This window comes from Cyprinus carpio, chromosome B24 (assembly GCF_018340385.1).
Source record: "Cyprinus carpio isolate SPL01 chromosome B24, ASM1834038v1, whole genome shotgun sequence".
Lineage (NCBI taxonomy): Eukaryota > Metazoa > Chordata > Actinopteri > Cypriniformes > Cyprinidae > Cyprinus > Cyprinus carpio.
The window spans coordinates 17,439,809-17,466,992 of NC_056620.1; the positions used below are offsets into that span (position 1 = coordinate 17,439,809).

The window sequence follows — 27,184 nt, forward strand, 5'->3', positions numbered from 1 at the left end:
TTTTTCAATGGAAAAAACAATATTATGGATAAAGGACTCATATTTTAGCTGGAAGCAATGGGTTAAAGTTAAGAACATTTTAATGAAGGATTTGCTTACAAACACGCAGCTTTTCATTTCACAAGACGTTAATTGATGGATTGCTTGTGGATTATTGTGATGTTTTTATCAGCTATTTGGACCCTCATTCTGACGGCACCCATTCACTGCAGAGGATCCATTGGTGAGCAAGTGATTTAATGCTAAATTTCTCCGAATCTGATGAAGAAACAAACTCATCTACAACTTGGATGTCCTGAGGATGAGTAAATTTTCATTCTTTCATTCTTGGGTGAACTGTTCCTTTAATGTGTAGACGGACTTTACTGAATGTAAAGGACTTTGATGTCTAATTACCACAGGTTTCTGCAAGAGGAATCTAATGTGGAACAAACAAGGAACATTGCTTTTCCCTGGCTGAGTCATTCTCCAGTAACAGGCCACAATTTAGCAGTACACTGACTGCTGGAAAAATAACAATTACTGCATCACATGTATGCACAAAATACTCATGAGATTCATATTTCCATTGCGTATGATTAATAATGACATGTTATAAATTAATCAGTAGTCTAAATTGTCTGGAAACAAATGTTATATGCTGCACTAGTGAAAAATGTATAAAATTAATTAATACAAAATTAATCAACTAAACTTTATTGAACCACAGAACCTCAAGTGTACTGCACTAATTACCGCAGCGAGTCGCAGGAGGAACCCAGTGCAGCAAAAAATATTTTTTTCCTGCCTAAGCTGCTCTCCAGTGACAGAGCACAGGGAAGCAGTTTCTCCAGACAGAAATGATTACCTGAAATGGTAATTTTGCACCAGCACTCCTAAAATTATTATGGATTTTAAATGCAAGTTTGTTAGTAGTTGATTTTGGTATTGATTTTTTTTTTCCAGTCATGCAGGTTTAATTTAGGTTTATCACTGTTTAATATCTTGAAAAATATGCCTGGAAGAGAGAGAAATGACACTGGAGAAATAGGATGGGTGGTTTCAGTATTTGAGATATTAATAGAGTGCAGTATTTGAAAACGTGTGTATTTATTAATGGCATTGCATTGTGATATAATCCTGTGCGGTCGCAGCTATCTGCAGTAGCACATACTGATTCAAAACGATGATACAAACTCCAAGAAATGCAGAAAACAAAAGCAGCTACTTTCCCTCTCATAAATCACTGAAAACCTCTTTTCCATTACAGCTGAACAAATAACATCTCCGTATTACAAAACACCTGAAGCGCCGGGAGGCTTCTGCAACAGTCGATGTTCTATAATAATCAAATTTTAGCTTTATCACAACACTCAGCTTTGTTGAGAGGAAGAGTGACAGTAAAAGCGAGAGACAAAGAGAAAATGCGGATAGAATGGAGAGAAGGGAGTTCAGGGTGAGGTGTGTAATTTTCGCTTCATTAATACTGTATATTCAGTATGTGAGATTTGGAATAGTGAATCCCAAATCATAATATTTTGAAAGCAGTATGCCTAAAATTTCAGGTGGATTCTCTAAGTATGTAAAAAATCTTTTTATTATTATTTTTTTTAAGTATGTTCACTGAGAGCAATAGTAGCCTACTTAAATAATTGATTTATTCATTTGGACATAAAATATTTTACATTTTACAGAGGTTAACAGGCAAAATGCTTGTCATTTGACACTTGAACCTGAAACTATAATATTGTTTAACTCCTATACAGTATAAAGCATATGTGGTATCAAGATTGTAATTTTATTATGTGGTAGTTTGTTCCATTACTACCATAATACATGCTCCAGCCTGCATACTTTCCATTCACCAGCGAAGTACATAATTGTAGTGCATAGTAGCAGTGAGCGAATTATGATGCAGCCAGTGAGCTGTTAAACTGATTTCCACTCTGTCTCCTTTTCTCTTTCTCTCTCTTTCTCTCTCTCTCAACTCTGCAGAAAATGAATAACGACAGTTTATTCCAACACAGAGTTTGGTCAGCCCGTCCCATGATGCACATCTCAATCATCCCCGTCATTATCCTGTGCTGATTAGTTTAAACAAAGTGTCGACGGAGCGCATCAGGGAGAAACGGCTCTCAGGGGTACTTTTCGTTTAAACCCCCAGCATGGTGCAATGCATCCAAATGCCTCCTTACATCACTGTCTGCCTGCAGGGATGAGGAAGACATGGTTGATCTTCCTCACACCCTGTGTTGAATTCTACAGGCTCTCCTGTGCGCCTGCTTCACAGATCTCTGCTCAAACAAAAATGGCTGAAGGAGTGATCTGTCTCATGGCCCATCAGACCGAGGCATCCTGTTCTGTTGTTGAGGTGCTGCTTCATGCTTGCACAGGGGATTCGGTGAATCCCTTTGTTCCCAATTTCCTGCCCCCCCCCCCCCCCCCCCCCCCACATCTACTCTCGCCCCCAGTGGAATCAGAGTTCTTCTCACACAATCACTGATTTTCAGAAAGGCTTATTTTAAAAAGTTGTTCTTTCATTTGCCCTCCCTCTGGGCACAGAGTCTGACTTTCTGTAACTGATCCAGAGAGGTCACGTTTGATCTTACATAAAGACAGATAGAGCTATGTTTTAAGGAAGTTTTTCTAGAGTTCAGAACTTACTGAGTCATACTGTAAATGTCCCTCGTTGCACAAAACCCACCTGACTCCTTGTTTTAGTGCAGGATTGGCATCTAATCGTATACTGGAGTCAGTCTGTCTATAAGGACTCAGTTTGAACAAATGGATTCTGACCATAGAACTGGACACAGCCGGACTCTGAAGAACATACGTTTTTTTTGACTAGAATTGATTGCAATTTAAGTTAATCTACTGCCGGAGTGTACTGTAGGTTTCCAGACTGCTGCACAGGCCATCCAATATAGAGAGAAATATACTCTGGAAAACACAATAAGATACATTTAAGGAGAATCAGTTACTTATTTCATTTGAGTCTATTAAATAAAAAATATTTCCTAGTATTAATTTTATTTTTTATCTCAAAACTATTGATGAGCGGTTTTGAAATACTGCTTTGTAAAGCTCTGCAACCTTCTTTGGTTCAAACTAATGGTCATGATTTCAGTAAACAAGAATTCATTTTGTCATAACGGTTATGGTTATGACCAGCAAGGGCCACTTGAAAATCGTTTTGTGAAGAAATAGGTTCAAGCAATTGATTCAGAGTTTTAAAAAACTAGATTTCTCCCATCACTACTCTACAGTAAAGGTTCTTTATTGGCATTGATGGTTCCATGAAGCACATTAAAAAATCCATGAAACATTTCCATTGGACAAAAGGTTCTTTATACGTTCTTTAGATTATTCAAATGTTATACACACTAAGAAAAAAGTCATTTTAATATCTGTTTATTTAAAGGTTTTTTTTGGGGAGCAAAATGTTTTTTTTTTATAGAAACTGTGTGCTGTTATTTTAACTTTTTTTTGAAATTTTTTTTTTAGAGTGTGTATATTTTGGTGTTAACTACTATATAGCATTAGCACGCATGTGCTAACATAACTTTCCTTTACTTAAATATAATATGTACTCTAGAAGAGCAACAATACTTCAATTGCATTTTCAAACAGAGCAACATAGTGTGCATTTAGGGTTTTAATATTAAAAACAGAACATTAAAAACTCCCCATATATATCTTGTGCAAAAACAACATCAAACACACACATTAAAACAACACTTAATTGTTCTCTTTTTAGCTCTCCTTGTACAGTCCAAATTAAAATATGTGCAAGAAATATGCGGCATTAGCACTTTTTACTTTTTTTTTGTTGTTGTTGTTTATTGGCATTTTCGATTGTCTTCTGCAACTAGGACTTAACAAGCAACCGTGAGTGCCTGGTGGACACACCAATTAGTGCAGTTAATTCCAGACACGTGCAGATGATACACATGTGCACAAGGTTGGAAAAGTTAGACTGTACGTGCAAGTCCAGCAAGCACTGCTAATAATGAAATTTACATAATTTACATTGTTTTGTGTTTTTGAGCAAGATGACTGATTGTGAAATTTACATTATTTATGTAATTTTGTGTGTTTTTGAGAAAGATGCCTGATGATGAAATTTAACTGATGTGTTTTTGAGCAAGATGAAAATAGGGGGTATTTGTTAATTTTTAATATTCTGTTTTTTGCTGAAGAGCTGTGCTTAGGATGAGGATAATTTTCAAACCGATGGGACCAGATTGTTTATAACCTGGTGCTGAATAGGCCATTCCAGGATGATACAAGTTTTAATTTTTGGAGAAGATCCCCCGATATGTTCTTTCTGTCAAAACCCCTTATCCATGAAGCATGCTTTATTAGATTGTGCTGGTTTTAACCCTGTGAGAAACCTTTTTTACTCAATAAGAATGTTTACAAAGTTAATCCAAATAGTTTTAGAGTTTCTAGTAAAAATAGTTATAAAAAACTGATATAGTATAACTATAAACTTTCTCACCAGGAAAATAGCCTCTGAAGCTGATGGTGTTTATTAAACAAACTTTGGTTTTTGATAGCGAAACTTGTTTTACTGTTTTACATGTTGCTACTCAGTTGGTTATTTCAAATATCATTATAATGCCCAGTCACCTTTTCTTGCATTTCCTGCCGGAAGCATACATTATTTATAGAAAATGAGAAAAAAATTGCATTGTTAGTTATAAAACATTTAGGGAAAAAAATGATTTGAGTGTTATCCTCTTAATATAAAGGTTATAAACAGTTTTTTTCTTCTTCTGAAGCTGAAATAACACTCTAAAATTGAAACTAACCGACTAAATCTCAGCTTTAGAGTGAAATCTTATTATACACAGCAAATCATTTTGCATGCATTCCTAAATTTGATTTTTTTTTTTTGCCACTCTTTGTGCTTACATCAGAGGATGTAAGATGCTAATTCATATCAGACCTGAGGCAACTTCAGCATAAAACGTTTAATGAAATATGCTAAGCGGAGTGACTCTAGCCTGGGGAGTAACATAAAATCCATATAATCCTGTTACTTTCCATGTTGTCAGCTCCTGTCAGAGTACAAAAATACATTCCTCATATGGGAAATAACAAGGTTTAATTGACTAACTATGTGCATGTGGTCTGAGTGTTGGAGCCACAGGAGCTGTTATTGACAGACTGCTGGAAACACAAAGCCACGCCAGGCGCTATAGCTGCCATTGTTTCCACAGTTTCCAATTTGCTGTGAAAATGCAAAGAAAGCTTCTGCCTAACAATTGAACATATGGTAGCAGATGAAGCCTGTTAGAGCCAAACAAATGAGGTTCCTTCCACAACTGATGAGTCTTCATACACAAGTCTGTTTATTAGAAACTTTGTTGGAAATATGAATGGAATCTTTGGGTTGTGGGTTGTTTAAAAATATAAAAAGCAGTGATAGATGTTTTATTGAGTCAGTGTCTGTTGGTAGATATCTGATCCATTTATTAGTGCTGCTTTCTGAGGCTCATATTGAGAAATTAGACTGTAATGATTTTCCCTTGGCGACTGAGAAAATGGGCAAAAACCCCATAGACTTGCACTGAATGAGGGATCCAAACTATTTCTAGACAACAGAGTACATAGAGATGTGGCTCTTTTGACTTTTTTGACTCTTTCAACAATGACCTGAAAAACCAGATCTGAAATCTGAAATTCTGAAATTATATAAAAATCTGTCTTAACTGTTTCACAGATTGGGTATAGAGATCGGTTTACCCAGAGTTATACACATGAGAGAGAGGACCATTAAGAACAAACTGATTCAATAGAATGAATCATTCTACGTAATTATGAGAACAAAAGGATCATTTAGGAGAATTGATTCGGACTTCCCAGTGCTACTGTAGATGTGAAAGAAATTTAGAGAACAAACCAATTCACTAGAATGAATACGAGTAGCATTTTCTTTCATTTCAAATGAAGAAAGCAAGAAGACCATTTAGGTAAGTGCATTTGATTACAACCCTCTGATAAAAAGTAAAGCCTTCGATCACACTACACTGCTATTTGCTGGATAAGTAGCTAGATTATTATGAAAAAAGCTGTACTACTGTCACATTACAGAGAATGTGGTTAAATTAGTATGAACAGTATGCAAATTTGGACTGAGGGCTTATTTCTGTGTGTTGTGTTGTTCGCTTGCTGTGTACATCTTATTAGTGTGGACAGTGTGGCAGTCTTGAGTGAAAAAAAAAAAAAATGTCTTCTGCTAAAATCCTTGAGGGCAAAAGCCAAAGCACTTTCATATATTTTAGTAAGTGCTAGCAATGACTGTGTGATAGGCTAATTGGCCCAGACTTCAAACCATTTAAATGTTTGTTTCTTCATTTTTTCGCACTGAAGTACACACAAATCCTTATCACCAACATCGTCAATTAAATGTTGAATCAAATGGAGATGCACACTACAAATGGCAACCCAGGGGCCAACAGAATCAGAAAACAAAAACAGCTCAATAGAGTGAAGAGACAAACAGCAGGCTAGATTTCCATCCCTAACTGAACATAAGCTACTTTTACTTTTAACAAATGATAGTTTGAATCCAAATATAAACTGTACACAATTTATATACTGAGCACTTATTAAAGTATGTGAGATCTGGTGTTTTCAAAACCATAGGCTGCATCCGAAATCGCATAATGCCTTACTATAGGTTACTTTTAGGTGAAAACAGTATGTGAAAAGAGCAGTATATATTCATAGTATTTATAAAATAGCTGGAAAATCTCCGGATGACCTATTATTTCCAGTGAGATTCTGAAGTGTGCATCCAATAGACACTTTAAGAGGAGTTGTGAAGTGATGCAAAACATTTTACCAGCAACTATTTGGTTACCAACGTTCTTCAAAATATCATTTTTTTATGTCCCACCCAACAGAAACTCATTCAACATGATGGATGACAATGATGAAAAAAGATAAAAGTTTGGGGTGAACTAACTTTCATACCAAAGACAATAACGATAAAGATATAGTTTTTAAAATCTTTCTAAATGTAAAAGAATAGCAGTGTCCTCACCTCAACCATAACGATAATGGCAAAGAGGAACGATGTCACTGGAATCATTTTCTTAAGCTGATAAATGATAAAAACATTGACAATAAGAATCCATCCTGCTTTAAAGAACTCGAGCATTGAAAGTGACAGATGACAGAACTGCAGCATGCTGATAACAAACAGAATGTTATGCATTGGTGTGGACGGTAATATTGTTACAGTTATCAGTTTTGGTATGAATGGGCCTTTATGCTTAAAAGTGAGTACTTTCCCAACATAGAAAAGCACATACTGTACTTTCACTGCATAGTAAAAGTATACAAATTGACACAACCTATATTGCTCCCATTATAATCAAGCTGCAAGCATTGTTATGTAGACGGCATTGTTGATTAAAATGGGAGCGATCTAGTTGTCACATTGCTTGCTTGCAGTTTAGACACAGCAGTACACCAAAATTGAGGCCAAGGGAGTCATTCATACACAAACCCATAAAATATTCCAGACAGTCTGCGAAACACATTGTTGATTGATTTTTTTTTTTTTTTCGATGTTGTTTGCCTCCTTTGACATAACTGTGTCTGGGATGTGTACTCATCAGCCATCTAATCTTTTTAACATGAGCAGGGAACTACAGTTGGCTGGAAGATGCCCTGTGATTGTCGGTGGTTAAACTTGAGAAATACTCTCCTGTTGCAGCTGTGGTTTGGTATTCTATCACATGTGCACATTAACATAAATATGAATTCACGTAAATGCTCATCATCCTGTGCATTTGCAAACTATAATTCGGGAGAGGTCAATATAATTCTTGTTCTTGCAAATGAGTTTGAGAACACTATTGTATTCTTCCTTGAAATTGAAATGTTTCAAAAGCGAAAGTCCTTCACAATAGTCAGAAGGCATTAGAGTTTCAAACTGCTTTGTGCAATATCTTGTGTATTTAAAAATTGCATTTGACCCTATAAACTTACTGTGCATGTTTACTTAGTGCACATTTATCAAAATAATTATTATTTTTTTTAAACATTTTATTATAGTGAAATGAATACTTCCGCCTCTAAAATGACTTCTGTTTTTAATTGACATCATCTCATTTATTTATTTATCTTAAATAAATTGTAAAATGTCAGCAAACCACAATAAATAAATAAATAAATAAATAAATAAATAAATAAATAAAAGGGTCAATGATGCAATGCTTTTTGTCCAATCTATTTATTCAAAAATACATTAAGAAATGCAAATCTTGTATTTTTTTTATAATGAGCATATTTAAATCAAAATTAAATTAAATTAAATAATACAATTAAATAATAAAATTATTAAATGAAATTAAATTTGGTATTTGAATTATTTTTTAATGAATTAATAATTCATGTTATTAAAAAAAAAAACAAAAAAAAAACTTTACCCTGAAAAATAATTAAAGCCTTAAAGATTTTGGCATTGTTTTTGGGCTTGTGCTTTTTTTCAAGTGAAAATCCTTAAGTATGTCACATTACACAAGGAAAATGGGTCGCAGATGCTGTTTCATGTCGATTTAAAACCGTTTGTGTTTACTGTGAAGTAATCAACTTCCAAAGAACAATTTTAGCTAATGACACTGAGCAGAGCTATGTTTAATTTTTAATACAGATAGCAGTAATTACTAAGCCATCTAAACACAGCCTTTCACGGTCATCAATAATTCAGCCAATCAATTCCAACAGCACTTGGATAGCAGCAGGCTTGGCAGAAGATTTATACTGATCTGTGGAGCACGGCTCCCTCTCACAATGTCAAATAACCGCTGGATTCTGGCTTAACTGCTCTGAGGCGATGCAATAACACTTTTTCTCTGCTGCACATCACGTTAGATCTTTTTGTGCCGTTGGTTAATGTGAGTGTTAACTTCATCAGTCAGGCAGTCTAAAACTAGCCACTGATTCATCTTTATACTGTTGATATGGGTTTAATGTAACTTTAATGTTATGTACTGACTTCTGGCTGAGGCCCAGAAGTCAATTTTTCCTCTATTGGCATCAAACCAACTTGGAATATGGGGTTATTTTCTTCCAAATATGATCCAAACCATCATAAGGTTCCTGGAACATCTGAAAAAAAAAATCGACTTTCTGGGCAAGTGTAGTTTTGTAAAGACTGACACTGTATCAAATAAAAGTCAGCCCAAGAGGTCATCCTTGAAACATCCATAAAACATATTTTCACAGAATATTCTATGTTGAGAGCCACTTTGCATTCAGAATCCTCCTACATGGGCTCTCATTTCCCGTCTTTTGATTTGTCCTTTGATCATAGCTGTGAGGTGATACGCCTCCTCTCTTGGAGAACACAGTCTTCTCACCTGTCCTTTGCACGGCCAGTGCTCGCCCCGTCCCGCTGGTGCCGCTGACCATCTTCTGAGGGCCACTAGCATTGAGGTGGATGAGGCTGGCGGTTTGAGCTTTATTCGCCTCGACACTCTGCTGCATCACGTTACAGCCCGTGGCAGCAGGACCTGATTGAACTTATTCAAATGCTGGGGTGTCTTTGAAGAGGGTAGATGGAAAGCGTTGTAAGGCAGCCCAGTGGGGCTCTGTGTTGACAGTCTCTCAGGTCTCTGAGAGAGGGAAACCTCTCAGAGCGCCTCGGGCCCTGTTCAGCATCGCTTTTCTTCTTTCTCTGATCACCTCGCCTCTTGTCTCAGCTCTACCCTTGAAGTCCGTGCACACTATGAAAGACAAACAAGTGATGAGGGCTCACTTTCTGCCAGATTCACATCACTGTCAGATGCAACTGTTTTTATCAACAGTCTGGGCTGAGCAAAACTTTTCTCTATTGGGCGGACATTTCGGCCACCTGTGCAAAAACATTCTTTATACCAGACATGTACAGCATGCACAACAAAAAAAGTGTGTAACTTTTAAGTTTAATGTGCTATTTGTATTTAATTTGACCATGACTAAATGATGTACATTTTAGATTACCTGAGAAAACTTTATATATATATATATATATATATATATATATATATATATATATATATATATATATATATACACAGTATAATACACTGCCATTCAAAAGTTTGGGATCAATAATGTTTATTAAATAAGTTTCTTATCAAGGCTGTATCTATTTGATAAAAATATTGAATATTATTTCAAAAAATAATATTGTGAAGTATTATTGCAATTTAAAATATAAGTTTTCTATTTTAATATACTTTAAAATATAATTTATTCCTATGAAGCAGAGCAATTTTCAGCATCATTTCTCCAGTCTTCGGTGTCACATGATCCTTTACAAATCATTCTAATATGCTGATTTATAATCAATGTTGGAAACAGTTGTGCTGCATAATATTTTTTTGGGACTTGTGATATTTTTTCGGGATTCTTTGATAAATAAAAAGTTAAAAAGGACAGTGTTTATTCAAAATAGAAATTTTGTGTTACAATATACACTACTAAAATGTTTGTGTGGTCAGTATTTTTTTTTTTCTTTTTTTTAAAGAAATGAATACTTTTATTCAGCAAGAATGTGTTTAAATGGGATAAAAAGTGATAATAAAGACATGTTTTAGAAAAGATTTCTATTTTGAATAAATGCTGTTCTTTTTAACTTTTTTTTTATTAATCTAAGAATCAAAGAAAAAAGTAAAAACGTTCCAAAAAAAAAAAAAAAAAAAAAAAAAAGTATTTTTTTTTTTTTTTTACTTTTTATTCATCAAAGTATCCTAATAAGGTTTTTAGTGTTATTTCTGAAGGATAATATGACACTGAAGGCTGGAGTAATGATGCTGAAAAATTCAGCTTTGCTCCACGGGAATAAATTATATTTTAAAGTATATTAAAACAGGAAAGCAATATTAGAAATTGCAATAATGTTTCACAATATTACTGTTTTTTTTTTTTTTCGTATTTTCGATAAAATAAATACATCCTGTTGATGAGCAGAGACTCCATTAAAAAACAAGGTCAATTATTTATTAGGTTAATAATATAGGCCTAACATAATATACTAACAAAACAAACTGAAGCATTTAAAGTGATAGAATAGAATAGAAACTGAAGCATTTAAACTGAGATCTGTAAGTTAAATATAAGAATAAAACAAAAAACGTGAACGTCAGTTCTTCTATAGCTATCTAAACATCCCTATGATGTACAGTTTGCACACTACACCTGTGTGACTGTAAATGTCTCTGAGTTTTGTTACCGTTCTGTGCCCATCATCCGCTGTTTCCAGCACTTAACCAAGCCACTCTTCTTTATACATGATGACGTTTTTATTTCACATGTCATTGCGTTTGCGTCGGCTCTCGAGTTGAGCTATTTCGTAGGCTACGCAACCATTGAAGTATTCGGTTTCAACAGCGACTCATTTGGCGCACATCATTCCCTTTCTATGAAACTGTAAACCGCATTCACCGGTTCTAACTCTATCGTGATATCAACTATATAGCGGTTTACCCGAGCATTGCAATTCGTGTGCGCGGGGCACATTATTTCTTTCTGCGCGGCAGCGGTGGTAGAAGTGCGCGGCCGCGCGCGCGCGCCAGCTTAGAGGGAACATTCCAGATTCACATCACTGTCAGCATCTTTCTTACATTTCGAACTTGGTATCCTTGAGTACTGAAGGTAGTTGAGATGAGAGAGTGTGGACACCATGTTGCAGAGACAACTACTTTGGAAAGACAACTTTGAAAGAAGGGAAGATCCCTTGGTTCAAGCGAGTTTGAATAGAACTTCCAAAAAAGAAAAGAAAAAAAAAGAATCATTTATAACTAAGAAAAAATGGGTTGAATCATTCATTCATTCATTCATTCATTCATTCATTCATTCATTCATCAAAAAACACAAAAATATGCAAAAAATAAATAAATATTTTAAAAGTGTCATATATGCAAGCAAATATGTACATAATAACATGTATGGTGCAAAGTGTGAAGTGAAAAAGAAAGACATTCTCCTAGGCAGTGTTATTTTAATATTATATACATTATATATACACATTGTATTTCGACTCCATTTAAGTTTTAGTAATTTTGTTGTGTATTTTTGACATTTTTAGTAGTTTTTTCTGTATGGTTTTATACATTTTTTATTTAAGTTTATATACGTTTTTTTTTTATAGTTTAGGCTATTTTATTTAATGTAAATTTTTTAATGGTTTTAATTTTAGATTTAGTTAAATATAATAACCCTGCTTTAGTGTTTGTCATATAATGAACTAGTTTAATTTAGGTGAGTTAATCAGTTAATTTAGAAAGAAGTATCATATTTACGTTTATGCATTTTAGAGCTTTTATCGAAAGTGACATATTGCATTCAAGTCAGGTATATATTTTACATCACATTCCTCTTTCAAATGCAATTTTTCTTTATTCATTTATTGTTTTTGCTTAAAACTGGAACTATTTAAAACATGTTTTTAAAAACGTGCACAAAGCACCAAGTGAACCAAGACCTTTATTGCCTCAAAATAATAGGTGCAGGACACCACAGGATGCAGCCATGCACACACACGTACACCACTGCTATCACACACTATAAGTTGTACACAAAAGCTGTGATTACAGTGTAGTTCAAAGATCAGATGCTGTCTTTGGATCTTAATGACACTTCTGAGCAGTAACGGCTCATTAGTCGATGCTTCTGCCATAATGAACACTTTTCCACCCATTAAACTCATTCGTTGTCCACATGAGAACACGGGGCAGGTGAAGGAGATTAGCAAGTCTTCCCCCACTAAACGAAACCATTGGCTGGTCTCCGCATTACCCCCCACGCACACGCACAGTCTCACAAACTTAGCACAGACTTAGCTGCCCTGACCCTTAACAGCCTCAAATCACACGATCAATAAACAGCAGACCAGTTGCACTTGTGTCTGGATGTAACAGCAGATTAATCAGAATTTGGCTTTTTTTATTATTATTACTAGCACTGAGGTTCAGATCGATCCTTTACATTTACACTCAATATAGACAGTCAAAATTTTACTGATCCCAACCTTCGATATATATATATATATATATATATATATATATATATATATATATATTAGGGCCGTCAAACAATTAATCACATCCAAAATAAAAGTTTTTGTACATGTATATACATTTATGTGATTATATTTTATACGTATTATATATAAATATATTTAATATATAAACATAAATTTTTTTTCTTAAATATATACATGCATGAGTTTGTATTTATGTATACATAATAAATCTACGTGTTAGTGTTTTTCAGTGACTCTTTCTGCAAAGCCCTCATTTCACTGAGTGAATCATTTGAATCAGTCGTTCAACCGATTCATTTTCAGTGGCCAGATGTGTTGTTGATATAGAGAATGCATCGAATGTAGACTTAAGAGAATCAAACCATTAGAAATCCCGAAGACGCAGCGCTTCTCACAAAGATGCATTCTGTGTCCTTACGTCCTTCCGAGTTGGTTCTTCCTTGGTAGCCTGGCAATACAGGTCTCCACGAGAACACAAGTCTGTTCTTTGCATTCTTAGTTTGTTGAGAAACAATCAGTCTTTATAAATGAGTCATTGAATCATTTACTTAACCAATTGATTTAAAACACTGCATTATTCAATGCTGCAATTGTTCTGCTGAGGCTTTTGTTTGAAACTATTTTTGTTGGTGGATCAAAACAAAGTAATGGCAATATTGTGTTTAAAATTTAAGTTTCTAAATCTACCAAATCCACTCTGTAAGAAAGTAGTCCAGTAGTAGATACTGATTTGGTGATCACATTGTTACCAAACATCTGTAGCCAAAATTACATTATATCAGAATTTGAACAAGACAAAACAAGCGTTTGTTGGACTTTTGACTCAAAACCTCATGGTTACAGATTTGTGCGACAACTAACCCTGGTCACTTTTACAATAGTAATAGTCTAGTTTTCATTCTGCACTGATATGAAATCATGCTTGGACTGTTTGTGAAATTGCCTGTGAATTCTGATACCCTCAACTATAAAGGAATTTTTATATTCCAGTGTCAGGCCTGTAAAAATGCGAACCAGCAATAAAGCCCAACCACCATTATATACAAAGAGCTTACAGTATGTCTCTCACAGCGACGAGATGTTAGTGGCCATGAAGTTCTGAAGGTTATGTGTACAATTACATCTGCCCACCAGGCGTTAAATGCTCATTTCTGTAAATGGCAGCAAATCCATACACCACCTGCTGTACTTCCCATCATAATCAGTGTAGCCTTTACAACACCTCTCCGCTTGTGCATTTTTCTAATAGCCAGACTTAATTACCTGCATAGAGCTTCATATCCTCATTGCAGTAGTTATGAAACGTTATGCTTGTTAAGTTTGCTTTAAAGTCCTTTTAATGCACGGCTACCTTTTAGCTTAGCAATTCAGAATATCTTCTTTCAGCTTTTCTCTTTGAGGATTGCCTTGACTGACAGCGACGGAAACTCTCATGCTTTTTATTTTTTAAAATGGGTGGCTGTTTTATGATTTGAGGCTTAGCGTTCCTTTTGAGGGAATTGTGGGCTGGCAGTTACGTGGTGTCTCTCTGTACCCATGCAGCTTGAATATTCAAAGTTAATGCCATCGGCCAGCCTGTTTGATCTTTGTTCATCTGCCTTTGAGGAGACGAAGAAGAGACAGGCAGGTCCCATACAGCCCCTGAAGAGAGAAGTGTGGGTGTTTTTCCCCCATTCCGCAATAATGCTGCAAAAGACAGCACATGCAGAGAATTAATTGGACATTTTCTTTGTTGGACAGCTCAGGTAATTACTGATGAAGTGAGGAGACAAAACACAGGCAAACTCCTCCGTTATGGTATATCTTTTGGAACAAATTAGAAAAAACTACATCTTTCAAGTGTCCATGCATCCAGCAGAGCAATGCAGGTGATGGGGGTAGGGTTTATAGTCACATCTTCCTGTGATTTGATGATACATGTGTATCTTGGTTGTGTGCTTGGGATGTACAATGTCTAACCACCAGAAATAATAATACAGAGAAGGAACAGCTTCCTGGAAGCTTCACTAAGAGAGCGTGAACTGATATTTAAGCTTTAAACATGGATATTTGCTTTGGCTCTTACACTGTTTAAGAACAAAAACACACTCCCACAGGCACATGGTCTTTTATGCATTTTCCACTTTAGGCTTGTGAAGTTGACTAAGCATATTTTTTGAGAAAACCATTTCACTTTTATTTTGACTGTAAAGAGGCTACCAGTCTTTGATTAGGCAACCAACCTCCCAGACAAGTTTTGAGAGTGAGTTTGCTCAATTATAACACCTCTCCCCTTATTGTATGTTATATTTTTAAGTCACAGTTACCAAATGTAACACAGTGCTTCATATATTTTAGTAGTTTGAAGCCCTGTCATGCAGAAAAGTTCTTGAGATGCTGCTCAAATGGAGTCCATCCTGAGAGAGTCAAATCCTTTGAAATTCTTTTAAAATGCTAAGCAGAGAATGCCTGCCACAAAGGCTCATGGTGAAATGGCAAACTCAAAGTCTTTGCCTAAAGAAAAATATCAAATTGGCATTCCTTTGAAAGCGTGAATAGAGATGTCCAATAATAATGCAGAGAATTCATTGCTTATCGAACCAGTGAGGATTCACAGACATCAAACAGTGGATAGAGAGAGCTCTTATTCTTAAATGGAGACGGGGCTTTCATTTTAAACGCAGTGCCTAATGAGACTCCATGTGTAGGTGCCATCAGATTGTGTAGCTTCCAGCACTCGATTAGGAAAGGAGCCAGAGGGACCTGTATGAAATGAGTATGAAAGTTTTTCTAAAGTAAACACGCTGTTCTCATCCTGTTCAGACATCCCAGACGACCTGCTAATGAGCTGTAATGCATGATAAATGATACGGGGAAGTAATTAATTAAACAACGTGTTATGCATGAGTTAGCAAACATTTATTTTAACCAATGCAATTTTGCAGCATACAGCTCACTTATTGGCACTAAAATGGCATATCGGTCAGATAGATTGCACAGATGTCATGTAAAACCTTTTAAAATCACAAAGATGCACATACCAAACAGAAAATAAAACGGTCTGACTTGACGAAGCAAACAAACAATCCACAACTCAGTTTCATGGTTGGTTGGAATCCAGTTTTTAATAATGAAATGAACCATAAAAAGCACATTTAAAACAATTTCTCATTTTAGTTACAAAAATGGGTCACCAAAAAGGCCTTAGCATTGAATTCACAGAAGGTTTCGAACAAAAAGAGGCCTAACAGATTTGTTTTTTCCCATTTAAAAAAAAAAAAATATCCCCACCCAAAATATATAAACTTAACTGTATAACCAAGTTATATACAGGGCACACCATACTTGCATCAGTATGGTTATTTTCAAGATAGTTTGAGGTATGCAACTGATCTACAACTGAAAAAAAAAAAAATCCTAAAAACAAACAAATAACAAACAAAAATTAAATTAAATTGAATGAATGGCAAGATTACTTAAACCAAGCACAGGAGACAACATTAGTTGCGTTGCATGTGCTGTTGAATCTTCCTCGAGGTGTTCAGTGGGCCAGACTGCGAGCGACTTTGGGATGGTCAATATATACAAAGGACTTACATTACAATTAATAATAGGGAACTGTTTGAATGCTGTCTTTTATTTGCTTAATAATAAGTACACAGTATTCATCCACAAAATATCATTATTAAATTCTTTATTTATTCAGTTGTATAACTTATAAACCTTCGTGAGGGATTTGGAAATTAAGAGCCAGATGCAATTGTGATACACATGCAAGTTTTGAAAGTGGATTCAGAAACAACAATAATGTACAAAATAATAATTACAGTTTTATTAAAATACATCCTCTTTCTCATAGCACCTCTTTTTTGTATTTTGAACAAGCACCATTGTTGTCGTCTTTTTTTCTTTTAATTTATTTTTCATTTTTTGCGCTGCACCGATAGACTCCGGATGAGAGGTCCCCCCTTCCTCCGTCTCGTGGACCTCCCAGGTTCACCGATTTCCTTGGTTTGACGTTGTCCTTCACCTTTTCGTTCCATAACAGGTTTCATGTGATCTTTGCCCTACAAGGGCAACAAGTATTTTCCTGGGTAATACATACATACAAGGTAAGACGTGTTTGCTACCCCATTTTTTTATTCAAAACTTGCATGTGGCTGGAACAGGGGCTTGATGGTTTGATGAGATCAAGAAAAAAAGTCTTGACTCATGCGCTAACCCGTCCTACCCTGCCAAGTTATGGGTATTTTTTTCTTTTTCAGTGTTTTTATTAGCCAAGGAAGCAGACTGGACCAACTTCAAATCCAAATTTCTGGTTAGGATCCCCAAAGTCAGTGAACATCACATCGATGATTGGAACCTGATCGATCTTGGGAGTGTTAATCTCCAGTACCGTCTTTCCGTAGCCCTTCCTCATCTATAGGACGAGAGAAGGACAGTCAGAAATGTGCCTTGCATATTTAAATGATGCATATTTCAATCTATGATGGAAGACTTACTGCACAGCCGTCTGACAGGGCCTTGATGAAGGGGTTGTTGTCATATGACATCTCCTCGTCATTGGAGCCGAGGAAGCGAAGTGCCCTATCGTAGCTGTCCGTAGTGGCGTCGTGCCAGGCTACCGACTGGTGGCAGCTGTAGGTCAGGTTTTGCCTGGCGGAGGCTGTCAGTAGTTTGAGGAAGGTCATCTGGACCATGTTTATCGAGTTGCCTTCTGCGTCCACGTATGAAAGTTGAGGGTGAAAACAAAAACGACAGAACGTTTTGCAGAATTCAGCAGCAGTATTTGCACTTGGCACATTAAATATGTTTTTGTATAAATGTTTTATATATATATATATATATATATATATGTATATATATATATATATATATATATATATATATATAATGTTTTTTATATATATATATATATGGAACAGTTTAAATAGTAGTATTAGTAGTAGTAATAATAATGTAATTTTTTTTTTTTAGTGAGCACTAATTATTCTTTACAAAAAATACTTAGGTTTTAAATCTGCAATAATAGCTGGAGATTATTCAACAATTTAAAAAGAGGAACATATATGTATGTAGATGAACATAAGTTATTAAAATATACTCTTATTTTCCCTTTTTAAATATTTTACAGTTTATTAAAAAGTTAATTTTTAATTTTCTCTGACTTAAAACCAAGTGGGATATTATTTTACTTATCCCTCTTTTTTAAAATGCAATATAATAAATAGAATAGAATAGAATAGAATAGAATAGAATAGAATTAGTGTTGTCAAACAATTAATCGCGATTAATCGCATCCAAAATAAAAGTTTTTGTTTACATAATATGTGTGTGTGTACTGTGTATATTTATTATGTATATATAAATACACGCACATGCATGTATATATTTCATATATTAAATATATTTATTTAGAATATAAATTATATGAATATAAATATAGACGTAAATATGTAAATATTTTCAAAATATATACTGTATGTGTGTGTTTGTTTATTTATATATACAAAATAAATATACACAACACACACAAATATTATGCAAACAATTTTTTTTAATTTTGGATGTGATTAATCGTTTGACAACAATAAATATAATATAATATAATATAATATAATATAATATAATATAATATAATATAATATAATATAATATAATATACTTTTTGTCTAGGTTTATCTTTTTGCATTAATAAGCTGCAATTTTATTAATCATAATCAGTTCTTATAAGATGAGGAAAAAATCATTAGGTATTAACATTAAAGCAAGTCTGGTTTTCATTGGTACCAATAGAATGATTTTAAACTAGTAAATTTGGAACTCTGAATAATAAAAATAATTCAAAGACACCAATACATTGATTTAAAACTGGTAAACTTTGAACTTTGAACAACAGGAAAACCATTTCTTCTGACAAAGTAGAAAACAGTCCGAACAGACACCAGAAACATAAGGTGCAACGGCGCCTTTATAACTGCATCAAATATAAATGAGGTGTGTGTGTTTGTGTTTGTGGGTGTGCTTGGCTTGTTGATGGATCCAGGGCTGCAGTGACAGCATCTTTTAAAAGCTGTGCTCTTACTGGTGTCTGTCCATTGGATGAGTAAAGAAAAAAGACCAAGCAGACCACTCAGGTCCTTTTAGTTTTCGAAGGACAAGATGGTGTTTTTCATAAAGGAGAAGATGAAAGAAGAACGAGAGAGTGCACTTACTATTTTGCCACGCTTAAATTCACTGAACCAGGAGCCAGGAACCTCTTTGGGCCATGAAGATATTCTCACTTAAAGACGACACAAAGATAGATATGAAAAAAACATAATGGCAAAAGACCAGCTGTGCACATAGTTTTAAATGAACAGGAAATTTACTTTAGCAGAAAATGAAATAAAATTAAACCCAGTTATTTTTCATACAGCATCTGTTTCAACAATTGGAATGAAATGAAAAACCATCTCACTGAAATACTCGTATACGAATGAAATGAAAAACCATCTCACTGAAATATATATATATATATATATATATATATATATATATATATATATATATATATATATATCGTATACGATTATCTAAATTCATAAAGGTGTTTTACTGTTGTGGTATTATTTTCAAAGGAATTCCTTCCTCACGTACTCCCTCCTTCCTTCCTTCATTTCTTTCTTGAGGTGAAAGTGATCTGGATGATGTCATAAGATTCACCCTTTAAGGGGAATGATGTGTTTGGATCTACATGCTAAAAGCATCTCTTTGAAGTGACTGATTCAAGCCCTCCTCTGGTCTTTAGGAGAAAACCCATTGTACGTGACAGAGGTAAGATGTTGTGATCTTGTCTGGCTGTTATTGGCCAGTTTATCCTTAAGGGGTTTTAGAATGCCACTCACTCCATTTGACTTTTTATCAGGGAAGATGCAGGTCTCGCCTCCTGCTGTGAAGTTGCAGTACACTTTGAAGGAGTCCCCGGAGCATCCCTGGTTGGGATCGATGTAGTATTCACCTGAGAGAAAAAACCCATCAGACATCAGTATCTAGAACGACCACAGGTACAGTAGGAAATCATTTAGATCATATACGAAGAAATCCTCGCATCTCTGTCTGGCTTTCTATTCATTTCCGCAGCTGAAAACACACACTTCACGGGCATGCATTGTGTAAATAAAATAGCAGGCTAATACGAGAGCAGTAAAACCAGCTCTGAAAGGTCAGTGTAAGAGCTGGCATTTTGTAAGTCATGATTTGTTAGGGAGAGGTTAGCTCTCGCTGGAGTCCGCAGAATGCTAAACATCTTCCCAATCAGCCGTCGACTGCTGCTGCTGTTATTCAAATCCTCTTGAGTGACAGGTTTAGAATTTTAGAAGCACAGCCAATACCTACTGAGTAGCATGGAAACCAGCAAACGCTGCATGTTTTCCTGATTTATCTGTTTGAAAGTGTCTTCTCTACCCCCCACCTCGTTCGCTTACCATCTGGGAATTCCGGGTGAGCGAGCTGTAGGTCTTTACAGCTTCGTGCGGGGTTGTTTTGCGTGCCCATGGGGTACTTCATGCGCTCGATGTCCTGTTTGAGGTTATTCAAGGAGCTGAAGATGTCTTCCATGCCCTCTCCGTAGTCCAGCATGGTGCCGGCCTCGTCTGCTTGCATGTCGATGGAACGACGGGACTTCTTGGGCATCTGCATAGGCAGAGGCTGGATGATCTCACCAGGAGGACCCTACAGAATGAGAAAATGAGTGTACACTCCATGAGCCTTTTGCATTTTATATAATTAAAATCTCCTTGAAGCGGGCAGAGGTTCACTTACAGGAGGACCAGGAGGTCCAGCTGAGCCGGTGTCTCCCTTTTGACCAGCAGGACCCTGCAGGAAGAAGAAAAATCATAAGCCCTTTTCTCTTTATAGCAAACCCTCCGAATTGATTGGTGATAAAGTGGTACTTACAGTCGAACCCTTGGATCCCTTTGGACCTTGTGGACCCTAAAGAAAAATGGAAATGCATTCTGTGAACACTGACTTACAAAATTTGTAATATATATTCTATTATTTATAAGTGTTGAGCCAGCCAAATAGAGTTAAAATTACAATTTGTGTAGAATTTGAGAAGAATCAGATCATTTATTTTAAAAAATTGTTCTATTTGTTCCAAAATAAAACATCAAATGAAAAATGAAATATGCTCACCAATGTATTTATCAAAAATACAGTAAAAACAGAAATATTGTTAAATATTATTACAATTAAAAATAGCAGTTTTCTAATTTATTTTAAATAATTTCATTTATTCCTGTGATGGCAAAGCTTAATTTTCAGCTGTCTTCAGTGTCACATGATCCTTTAGAAAATAATTGTAAGGATTTTTTTGATGAATAGAAAGTTCAAAACAACAGCATCTGTTTAATATTTTGTAACATTATAAATGCCTTTACAGTACCTTTTAATCAATTTAATGTGTCCTTGGTAAATAAAAAATAAAAACTGTACTGATGCCAAACATTTGAAAGATAGTGTATGTCAAAATTCTGAAACTTGTATACATCTTAATGATGAATACAGTCAATGTTGGCAAGATTGCTGAGGTGGGGCAGTCCAAAATTACAATTTTAAGAATAATCTGATGTATTTAAAACGTATTACTCTTCATGCTGTCTTAATTTTAACATATCTAATAGCTCTTTTATTTTAATGGTTTAAATAGATCAAGTGACAACAATTTCAGAAACTGTTCAATCTGACGACAGCACAACACTAAATGCAAGATGCCAGCAACAGAGCAAAGACTCACAGGCAATCCAGGAGGACCAGGTGGACCAAGCGGACCAGAAGCACCACTGATACCCTACAGTTGAAAGAGCAGCAGGTTAGACTTCATGTGATTCATTTGTAAAGATGAGATTCATTTTCTCTCTAAGAATTGTCTTTAAAATTACAATTCGTTTGTCACAGAGATGAAAATGACTCATAATCCTCTGGTGTGTATTACACACTGATCATTACACTCCATTAGAGTCAAGGACTTTTGAGTTAATTCTGTGGGGAGAAATGCAGCCTCTGTTACTGAACGCAGCAACAGATCGCAAATCTGTCTAGTGGGAAATGTTAGTGAGATGGGCTCGTTTTCAATTTTTTTCAAACTCACGGAAGGGGAGACTACAATTTCATTAAGCTTAATCAAAATACATTTAAAGTTGCATTGCTTTAAACCACCGAAAAAAAGCTGACCAATGCAATTTCTAATTGTTTATTCCATCAACTTTCAAAGGTTTTCTATATATTTACTGAAGCGTTTGACTGCATTGGATAGGTGTTGTATGGTTCTTCAATGAGGCAAAGAAAAACAAACATTTCACAGTTCGACTGTGAAAAAATGTAATCGCACTGGTGTTTGATGGGAACGTCTGTTGTAATAGAATTACCGCTGGCTCTGAGAACGTTTCATGACAGCTTCATCCATAACATGATTATGATGATGTACACAGATGCAATAAGTGCAGACGTTATTGTTTCAGTCAGTCGTTACTTTAATTTGCAAGCATTACAGGAGGAGAAGTCCTGATAGGTGCACTGCTGGAGGTATGACATTAGTTGTGTGATGGGATGGAAAGGACAAATAAATCATTAGTGACTCACAGAATCACCCTTGCTGCCAGCTGTGCCCTGAGGACCAGGCAAACCCCGATCTCCCTTCTCTCCCTGCTCACCGGGGGGTCCGATGAGACCGATAAGACCGGGGTGACCCTGGAAGAAAAACACATATGATAGTGGATGTCACAGAGCAGAAGATCTGATGGTCGACTTTTAAGCAAAATATACAGACAGCAATGTTTTTATGCACAGAGCCTGGACCCAACAATCAAATTATCAAAGACAATATATTCACATTGTACCAAAGTTTTTATAAATTAATAATATTTTTGTATTTTTAATAAGAATAAATGAATAATAATAAAAAAAATGAATGAATGCAAAAAAAATGAATCATTTAAAAAGTATTTATAAAAGACCAAACACTAAAATGTAAAAAGAAAAAAAAAAAAAATGAAAAACTGAAGTAACTGAAAACAAAACAAAGAAAAAATAAAATATATAAATTAAAAACTAAATTAACTGGGAAAAAATGAACTAAATAAATAACTACATGATATATTATTTAAATTATATGAATAAATAAATGCACTTTCATGGCTAATCATGGAAAAAAATGCATTAAATATATTTTTTTATAATTTTCATGGCCAAGTACGAAAAATAAATCAGACAAAACCACTGAAATGTAAAAAATAAAAAAGTGGAAAAATGTCATGATTATATTATTTACCTTATATAAATAAATACATTTACATGGCTAAATATGAATATATATTTAATTGATAACTCAATATGTTTAAAATAAAAAGGTTTTTAAATAAAAACAAAACACTTCTGTATATTATATTGAAACTTTTCCCCTGGCTGTGAAACTTTTCCTCTGGCTTCCTGGAGTGACCAAGTCTAGTCTTTATCTTTGACCTTGAGCCTCTCTGAAATGTAAGACACCACATTAATAAAAATGGCAGGAAAAGAAATAGAATGTCACTCACCTTCTCACCCTTAGAGCCGGGGTCTCCTTTCAGGCCTGGGAGACCAGGAGGTCCCTAAATATCAAAGAACCGAGAGTGAGAATTCAATTTGCACACATATACCCACATGTACACACACACACACACACACACACACACACACACACACACACACACACACACACATAGAAGAGAAAGAGAGGATGAAAGGTAGACAGAAAGAACGAGCAAGGGCAACAGGGTCTCTTTTCTTACCATTGGTCCAGGTGGGCCGTCTTGTCCAGGAGCACCAGGAAGTCCTTGTTCACCCTGAGAAAATCCATCCAATTACAAGAGCCATTATTGCATTGTTTTTTGCTTATGGTCTGGCATTGATTTACTGGGGGCTGGACAATGATTAATAGCCCAGATACTACAAAAAGTGTTTTCAAATAGACAAGAAACAGATACAGATTGTACAAGAGAAAGATACAGATTGTAAACTCAAATAGAGGTGATTTATTATTCTGTGAGTTGTTTCACATAATTCTGTTTCTGTGTGTATGCATTTAGGCTATTCAGTGGCCACACAAATTATTTGAATACTTAAGCCACATTAAAATTGCATGAATTCTATTGCATTGCTTGTCCGCAGCATTAAGAAAAGAATCATAGCTGTCCTTGTACACTGACAATTTTGAGACCATGCAAAAGCATTACCAATAACATTGGCATTGGTGAGCAGTAATCAGTTAGAACTATTGGGAAAATGCCATGTCACGTAATTAATATTCATGAGCTTGAGAAAGTTTAGAGAAAAGGTTAAACATCATATATTTGCAGGTTTCATATATACATTATGATATTAAATTCACAGTATTTTAAGTGCATCTTAAGTGTCCTAATACTATTTGGGGCCACTGTATATATGTGTATGTATAATGATGAATAGTTAGATGATGAATGACATGGGAACCCACCACAGGACCAGGGATTCCTCGTAGACCTTCAGGACCAGGCTTTCCAGGAGGGCCCTGAGGGCCAACTGGCCCAGTTTTACCTGGTGGGCCCTCAGCTCCTGCCTCACCCTAAATAGAAGAGAGGAATATAGAAACTATTAAGATTTTTGATGCATAAATTTGACATGCAATGTCTACTGAAATATCACTGAAAAAGAATGAAAACTTTTAATACAAAAAAAAAAAAAATCATTAAAAGTGCATAAATGAAAGCGTACTGTACACATATTGCTGTATCAAAAATAGAAGGTTATATATTTATATAATAAAATCAAGAAATTATATATTTATATAATAATTATTATATTATATTATATTACATAAATGACTCATTAAAGGTAAGAAACACTACATTAAAAACACTCGGCATGCTTCAAATACGCCATTTAGATCATAAGGGTTCAGTTGATGAACTAAAGCTAAAACACAGCCTACACACTTCAGTCCCACAGTGACAATCTTTCCACATGTATTAACAGTGAGTCACTCTGTCAGAGATGTGCTTTTCTCCCATGGCTCGCTGTGCTTTAATTATGGCAGTGGAGGCTGCGGTATGTGCCTGGGCTGAATTGATTTGGAATGATGCGTTACCTTGGCGCCCTTCTCTCCTTGTCTGCCTTCAGCTCCAGAAGCCCCCGGGGGTCCCTGCGGATACAGAAAAGGACGTTTTATTTAAGATTTTTTTTTTCTCTGCTAGGCTGTAAAACAAATGGGAAAAAGGTCATGGTGAGGCATCACGGTAGCACTTCGGGGATCTTGCTTGATGGCTATTAATGGGCAAATGGATTCGCTTGAAGGTCTTTTGTGTGAGCATATACTCATTCTGTTATTTGTAAACTTTGACTGGGGCTAGTTTTCACATTTTTACTTTAGTGAATATTTCCTTAGAGCATTGGCTATAAAAACATTTTCCTTAAAGCAATGGCTATTGAACATGTCTATCATTACATCCAGGAAAAAAAAATTAAACAATTCAAGAAACAGCAAAAATGCTACAGGTAACATACAAAAAAATATATATGGATTTCTACTACATAAAATGTGACAGCTTGCCCCAGTCTGACATTTATGAAAAATACCCTTGCCCTGGCAACAGATTTCAACCTTTCAGTTAAAGTCTACCTTCTTTTTATATTTAAACCTTGTTTGAAGTGTTTACGTAACAAGGTTGAAATTAGCATATAAAACCACTGCTAGAGAAAACATACATTTGTTTAATTGGACGTTTGACCTTATACTGTACATAGTTACTGAGATAAAATCTGCTTGAAAATTGGCCCTTGTCTCCCCTGTGTGATTTTAATTTAATGAAGAGCAGGAAGAAATCAACTAATGACAGCTGGAAGATTCACCAAATTCAATAATTCTCAAGATAGTTAACAGACTCCCTAGTCTCTTGGGTCCAAGACTGAACAGAGTCCAAGAAATAAACAGAGAGCGAGAATACGCAAAGGAATCTCCATATTTATTTCCAACCGCAGTCGGTAAAATGCTGAGAAAGCAGAACGTCCCTTTGTTTGATGCAAAATAAGCTCTAGCCGGAATCATTGATGCAGGAGACTTAATTCCACAAGATCAGTCTCCTCTTGCAGGATTTAAACACCTTTGCTGATGAAATGGCAGTTTCTCTAGCCACAGTCGGTCAGCCATTGCTATCCGCATATGCTGATAGGATGTATAATTTTTCCAGGGAGAGCTCCATCAAGCATATTGGGAAAGCCAGTGGTGTTTTCTCTACATTTTGCATGAATAATGGATGTGTGTGCAAAGAGATGCTATAAAGCTTTATGGAGGAATAATGGGATAGCACTGCTTGGGCTGGCTAATAAAATTCAAGCAGAACTGTTTGCCTGATAGTTATAGTAAGAGTCTTTACCAAACGGACCATGACCCCTAGAGACTGCAAAGTGGTACTATAAGTGGCTGGTCTAGTCAAAAATAAATATGAGGTCCAAAATATCAGAAACACTGCCTACTTAGCTGTCAATCAACCATTGCCTATTACACAAACTAGGTTAACTTCAAGTAAAACTAAGGATAAGAACTTTATGTTAAATATTTCATTGTGCTTTCCACATTAAAATGCGATATATTTAAAATACAAGTATATGACATTGTGCATCAATGAAGATCACAAAGGATCTACTGCAAGTTCGGTGTAAATGCAGTAAAATTTATACTGTGCACAAGACAAGAGGAAATAATAATATTTCGCTTGCCGGTTCGATAGAGTGCTGTGAGAAACACCTGAATACAATCAAATTGAAAAAGTCCGGAAAAAAATATGCATAATTTTTGCGATTGGCAAAACAATACTGTTTTCTGAGAGGTGATGAGGTGTCATTTGGCAGAACAAAATTCTTTTGATGTGGCAGTGGGAGAGGATTTCGAATTCCTGTCCCAAATGTGACAGTTATATTTCCTCTTCCTCTGTAACATCCTTTACACCGCTGTCCCCTCATCGCTGTCACTCAAACAGGGCCAGGATCAATATAATGTCTGGACTGATTTTCTTCTTTCATCCTGAGAGAGATGTAGGACTACAGTGGAGGAAATGAGTTCTGGCTCCGACGCCGTTTAAACGCTGTTTTCGATTTGAGACTGATGATTTAGTATGCACTATTCAT

General features: G+C 35.4%; 1 protein-coding gene across 1 annotated transcript in view; it reads right to left on the bottom strand.

Annotated features, from left to right (window-relative positions):
• Positions 1 to 16,111: 16,111 nt before the first annotated feature.
• Positions 16,112 to 27,184, bottom strand: part of LOC109091959 (collagen alpha-1(XI) chain-like) — a 66,616-nt gene continuing 55,543 nt past the window's right edge. The window contains exons 55-67 of the mRNA XM_042752215.1: positions 25,149 to 25,202; positions 24,519 to 24,626; positions 23,815 to 23,868; positions 23,581 to 23,634; positions 22,631 to 22,738; positions 21,786 to 21,839; positions 20,945 to 20,980; positions 20,810 to 20,863; positions 20,473 to 20,719; positions 19,894 to 20,006; positions 19,222 to 19,290; positions 17,509 to 17,742; positions 16,112 to 17,426 (exon numbers count right to left, since the gene is read on the bottom strand). Of these exons, the coding sequence (XP_042608149.1) occupies positions 17,280 to 17,426; positions 17,509 to 17,742; positions 19,222 to 19,290; positions 19,894 to 20,006; positions 20,473 to 20,719; positions 20,810 to 20,863; positions 20,945 to 20,980; positions 21,786 to 21,839; positions 22,631 to 22,738; positions 23,581 to 23,634; positions 23,815 to 23,868; positions 24,519 to 24,626; positions 25,149 to 25,202 (1,332 nt within the window). The 3' untranslated portion in view covers positions 16,112 to 17,279. The remainder of the gene's footprint in view (positions 17,427 to 17,508; positions 17,743 to 19,221; positions 19,291 to 19,893; positions 20,007 to 20,472; positions 20,720 to 20,809; positions 20,864 to 20,944; positions 20,981 to 21,785; positions 21,840 to 22,630; positions 22,739 to 23,580; positions 23,635 to 23,814; positions 23,869 to 24,518; positions 24,627 to 25,148; positions 25,203 to 27,184) is intronic.